The 6348-nt window shown below is 33.7% G+C and overlaps 1 protein-coding gene across 2 annotated transcripts in view; it reads left to right on the forward strand.

The window, feature by feature from the left end:
- The window catches only part of LOC137396502 (uncharacterized), a 36671-nt gene extending 33426 nt beyond the window's left edge, over positions 1-3245 (forward strand). For both annotated transcript variants that reach the window (XM_068082801.1, XM_068082799.1), the window contains exons 13-14: positions 444-532; positions 2829-3245. In XM_068082801.1, the coding sequence (XP_067938902.1) occupies positions 444-532; positions 2829-2898 (159 nt within the window). In that variant the 3' untranslated portion in view covers positions 2899-3245. The remainder of the gene's footprint in view (positions 1-443; positions 533-2828) is intronic.
- The last annotated feature ends 3103 nt before the right edge of the window (positions 3246-6348 follow it).

Genomic DNA, 6348 nt, shown 5'->3' on the forward strand with positions numbered 1-6348 from the left:
AAGTAGGCCTAAATGCCTACTACTATTACTACTACTACTAATAATAATATTATTACTACTACTATTACTACTACTACTGCTACTACTACTACTATTACTACTACTACTGCTACTATTACTACTGCTACTACTACCACTACTACTACTACTGCTACTACTACTACCACTACTATTACTACTACTACTGCTACTACTACTACCACTACTATTACTACTACTACTGCTACTACTACTACTACCACTACTACTACTACTACTACTACTACTATGCTTGTGTTCAAGACCTTGCGAGGCAGAACTTTTTTAGGAGTCAAATTGATTGCTTATGCTATTCAATGTTTTTATACCATGTAGTTTATGATCTAGGATACAGAATATAAAAAACGATTTTGATCTAGGATACAAAATATAAACAATAATTTGCACTGTCATGATTTCTGCAGGTCAAGGTTATGGCTGCTTCGTGCTCTTGGCAAGAATATGGAGGAGTAATGCTTGATGTCACTGAATCAGATGGCTACAAAAGTTATAGGTAAGTTACAGTAAAATCTGGATTTATTGGATGCGAATTACACAGCTGGGCCAGATCTAAGTGTAACCATGCGACGATTTTCATGGAATAAATTTCTGTATAGGTCGCAATTAGTTAAATAGGTCCAATTGGCCAATTGCATGTACAGTATCTGTGTGGCTGCATAGTGCAAACTTTAGCATGTATACAAATGGCTGCATAGTGCAAGCTACGTAGGTCAGAGCTTAGTTAAATAGGTCAAATCACCATTTAGCATGTATCAGTATGACTGCAGATTGAATTCTATATAAAAAAGATGGTCTTTATGTGTATGAAAATAATAAATTCAATGGTCTTTATTAAGCTTACCTTTAAATTAAAAACTACAGTAAGTTTATACTGTGTGTTATTTGTAGTGATATTATTATTAAGTTATTCATAGTGATATTGCTAGGTAATAATTCTATATTTAAAAGGCTGTTCAAATTCCCTAACTTAAAAGGCCAAAACTAACAATCCCATTTTGGAAATGTTTACAATAACAGAGAATTATAACAGCGCCTGTCTAGTGTTTACTTTTGTATTTTGAAATTGTCATAATTATTGTTATTATGTCATATTCGGTGTCCTTTCACAACTGTCAAATTACAATCAAAATGAGTGTAACAGTTTTATAGTCAAACGTTGACATAATGTAGTTTCCTGCCACTTGCCATTAGCCTGGCACATTGCCAATGGCTAATCTGAGTACACTAGTATCCGTATTGCTAAACTTACTAATAAGAGCTGTGAGAGCAAGCTTTAATGGCATTGCTCGTAACGCAGAGTTGTTATGCGTATTTTAACCGTGATAATGACTCATATTGCTTAAAGGTTGACTTGCAACAAAATTCACATTACAGTTACTTGGTATCAAAAGATTCACCATGTCTTACTCTGTTGTATTGTAGGTGCCAAATGTGTGGAAATGTGATTACAAGCTCTTAAAAGCTCAAAAACGAAAAGCCGCCGTAGATTGGAATCTTTTTATTTCAATGACGTAACCCCGAAAGTTGGTTATCGTCTTGTCACGTATGTTCTCATGTGAATTGAAAGGCCAATACAAAGCTCAATATAAAACTTATCGTAGTACTAGTTTATGACAAACACTTCGGGTTTTACCGAAGACCTCGTATCAAATATAGATGCTCGCTACTTTACAGTTTTGTCTCGGCTTGGTCTAATCATCTAGTCGTAATCTGATCATGTGACCCAATACTTCGCAAATAATTTTTGCAGCACTTTTCGATTATCACGAATGACCAACAGGCTCATCATAATTATCAGACAATGATATGTACTCCTTCAAGCTAAGGCTAAAAAATTAAACGAATTTTTACGCTAAGTTATAAGATATCACTGCTAAAAGTGACAGCATTACGATGAGGATAAAACAGATGCGTAAGAACAATAGACATAGTTTTATTGAATGCGTGAAAAATATTTGTGAAAATATTTCAACGAATAAGGTTGCAAGAAAGTGTAAACAGAAACCATCTCTCACAACTACATCACATTTGAGCCGTTTTGGAAAGGGAATCCAAACTACGGCGGTCTCGTGTGGCTGCGATTTTCTGTCGTTTTTTAGCTTTTAAGAGCTTGTAATCACCTTTCCGCATATTTTGTACCTACAACACAATAGAGACATGGTGAATCTTTTCATATCAAATAGCGGTAATGTGAATTTTGTTGATAGTCGACCTTTAATGAAACCATAGCATCCCGTGTAGGTTAATGGCTTAGCTTGCCATCTTGTGAATGACTGTCATTAAAGCTTGCTCTCACAGCTCTTATTAGTAAGTTTAGCCATTTTGTGAATGAGAGGTTCTGAGATAAAATCATCTGCGACTAAAATTTTTCATTGATAGACTTTGATCGCTATAGCTGACAGACGAAGGACGATAGACGACAAATTTTGAAATTTATATAGATTGGTAGCACTTTACATCTTTCTACCTGAGAATGTCATAAACAGTGATAAAATAATATATCATAGAGATATCAAAAACAAACGAATCAGATTTATAAAAAATCTACAGAACAATTGATTCATGTCTGCAATTGGATGAGGCTTCACTATTGGACCCAATTGGCAGTTTTGACTAAACTATCCGAGTACATTAACTCTCTTAATTAATCGATTTGGTTGATTCGTAAATTTAAACAGATAAAACCTGCACTTCTGTTGATGTTTTACAAGATGAATAAGGCTTGTAATAAGATTTATAATATACATATTATATATATTTATATATAATATCAAATAAATTGTTTGTAGATGTCGGTGCAGCCGTGGCCTACAAGAAGACCTCAACTGTCGACTTGACTACTGGATATGCACTGTATAGTGATCATAAACCAACTTGTACATAAAAGTTTTTATGAGATGTTGAAAGAAAAGAGAATTAGTTTCTTCTTTATACTGTAAGCATAATCACCTGCTCTTTTGTAATGGAGTATCAGTAATGCATTTATTTGTACAACTATTTTGTCTACCATTTTTTAATATTAATTTGTGCAGAACTTACGCAGATTATGCTGCAAACTTAATATTTGAACGTTTTAAGTTTTTTTCATACAATCAAGTAATAATCAAGCTTTAAAAAGATTACTTGGATGGCTAATTTCTGTATTGTAGCATTGAGAGTTTTTTTTTAATTATATGACCACGTTTACACAAACACTGTTTCTGTACATATTTGTACAGATGTACTATGTTCAGATGTACTACTCTGTACAGATGTACTATTGTACTATGTTAATGAAAGCTTCATCTAGTCATATAAAGATGTGACTTCCTTTTTCACATCTATTCCAACATTTTCCAGCAATTGCTGTTAGTTAAATATACATATTTCAATGAAAAGCTTTTTTTCTATAAAAACTCAAACCAGATGGAGTTTAAGCCATTCATGATGCAAGATGCTACCTTTGCTAGTTAAGAAAGCACTAGTTTATACAGTTGATAGCACAGTAAAAATTGCCAAATCGTCAATATATTGTTTTCTTTAAAAGTAACATTACGGCTTCACCAACTTCATGTTGTTTGGTCATCTCTAGAAAAGAAATCAAGAGAAATCTTCCGCTGCAGAAGTCACAATGAGAAAACTTTCAATACTTGATGATACTCAAAAATAGAATAATTGTTTCAATTTGAATGAAAGGATAACTGAGAAAAAGGAAAAAAGACCAAAAACTTGCTAGTTTCAGCCCAACCAAGATTGGTCCACATGCTAGATAGTTAATGAAGTCAGCGGCTACTAAATATTTGTGTTGCCGAATCAATAACAGAAGAGATACCACAAGGTACCACCTACTTGAGAAGTATATATATATATACATATATATATATATATATGTATATATATATATAGATATATATATATATATATATACTTCTCAAGTAGGTGTATAAATCAATATATATAAAACATATATAATATGTATTAGTGAGTGGATGTGCATAATATTTTTGTTTAGACTTTACTAGCAGTGGTGTTTTTAAATTTTTGTTTTTTTCATTTCACTTGTAGCAGTATTTTTGCAAATGACATTACATTCATATACACCCTCATTGATACGTTTCTGGCATTATACAGTATTTGTCATTCTTTTTATGTGGCTTAGCAGGTTATACATGCAACTATATAAAAACAACATCCATTTTATGAAGCATAGGCATGGTAAAGTACACGCTACCTATTATTTGTCACAACAAGGAATTATCCGCAATATTGCTGTTTGGTCAATTTCCAAAGTTGCCTTCTCAGGTTTTGATTCCCATGTGCAAAAAATAATAGGTTAGAGTAGATCGTTCAACAACTCCAAAGTCTAGGACAAATGATGATTAGGCCTATTTGAATTTTCAGCATTATTATCAGGTGTTTGTTGGACACAGACAGAGTGATCACCAGATAAAACATACGCCCAACAAAAATATCCCTGTTGGCTTAATGCTCTTCATTCACTAAGACTCTAATTACCTCAGAGGGGGTAACGGGTAGAACGGCCCTGAGTGGAAGAGTGAGAGTGGATGCAACTCGATCCAAAGCTATTTGCGTTGAGCTCCTAGAAATAGTGGCGGAAATGGGTGTATTTTATTGAGTTCACCATGGTACTGAAATTGTTTTTTTTAATAAACCATGCTACTCACAGGCTAGTCATAATTTGAGGCATATTGAGCAAAAATTCAATACCTGTGGAGTCTATCGAAGGTACAATCTATATGAATATTTCTCAAAGTATGTTCGTATGTCGTATATCTGTCTGTCATTCCGGCTATAGCTATTAATACAATAGCGTAGCAGGCAACAGTGCTGACGCAATGTCATTGCCTACCGGCATTAGAAGCTTACTAACTAGCTTAGTGGAATTTTCCATTGGCAATGTGCCAGGCCACTTGGCAATGGCATGCCACTTGCTGGAGAGTTGTCTGCCAGCAAGTGGTACGCAAATCTCATCACTTCTCATTGTTTATAAGCCGATTTCTAATACCCGGGCAACACCAGGAGGCACAGCTAATAGACAATATAGCAGGTAAATCTTATGCCTAATGCCTTAATTGAAAATCCAAATGTACGTTGTCATTAACATTGGCTATCGTTGACTTGACCCACAGTTAGCCTCTGTAAGTGTAATCTGTTTTGTGCTACATTCGCTGAACAAGTTGCATTTAGTACGTAATAAAATTTATGCTACCTGGTTTCTACTAGTTTGAAAATTGATGCTAGCATTACCATGATGAGCTAATATTGGTGCATGCGAGTTATTGTCTGTGAATGCAAACAGTGCTACTTCTAACGCTCAGAAGCATGCACTATGTTTAAACACATATTTAAATGCTATAAGTTTATTGTAGAGTTCACATCTACACGTAAATCACAAATTGTTTACAAAATCACAAAACTAATAAGGAATATATTTTGATGTTATAGTTGTAGTTCAATAATTTATTCATTTTGTTTTTTTTTAATTCTTCGCACTGCATTATATATACATGTAGTTGTTAGTCTATTGTTTCTCATGAAGGTGACAGCGCTTTCAAAGACAGTATTATCAATACACAATACTTTTCTACTTGAAAGTTTATATGGAATTTCTAAATGCTAAACTTATTATAGCGACTATATTTGAAGATTTATACTAAGTGTTACAGAGAGATAGCCTATGAAATCAACTATATTTTGCAATCTTATTTCTGACCGCAATTATTTTTAATAATCATCAGAAAGCATTTTAATTCTAGCCAATCACAAAATATATTATGTTAATTGATTAAACTTTCATTTACTACTATACATGCAGGTTTGTTATTTTGAGATTAAACTCCTTCTGGCTACACATTTGGAATAGAGAACTTTCCTTTATGTACATATTCACATATACACATTAGTTGCATATATGATGAAATAATATCACGTACCATGTACATTATACCAATGATATACAGCCCCCCATTGGGCTGTATATCATTGATTATACCATGTAACCTGGTATACCATAATATGAGGGTAATTGTGCACTCATGTATACATTCTGGTGAGTAATTTCTTAGGGAAAGATAGATGAGTAAATAGGGCACATTGGTTACTTTTGTTAAAGCTTTTGCTTGTAAGGAGTTTTATATTTCAGAGGCCAAAATTACAACAATTCGTATTAGCTCTAATGGTATAACTGGATATCCGCCGCCAGTGCTTTACCGGAAGTTGACCAATGAATCAACTTTCACTCTTCTACTCAGGGTAGAACGGCCTAGAATGAGAGAACGTAGCTCGGTTCCAAATTTATGTTAAGGGGTA

Source organism: Watersipora subatra, chromosome 5 (genome assembly GCF_963576615.1).
Source record: "Watersipora subatra chromosome 5, tzWatSuba1.1, whole genome shotgun sequence".
NCBI classification, from domain to species: domain Eukaryota; kingdom Metazoa; phylum Bryozoa; class Gymnolaemata; order Cheilostomatida; family Watersiporidae; genus Watersipora; species Watersipora subatra.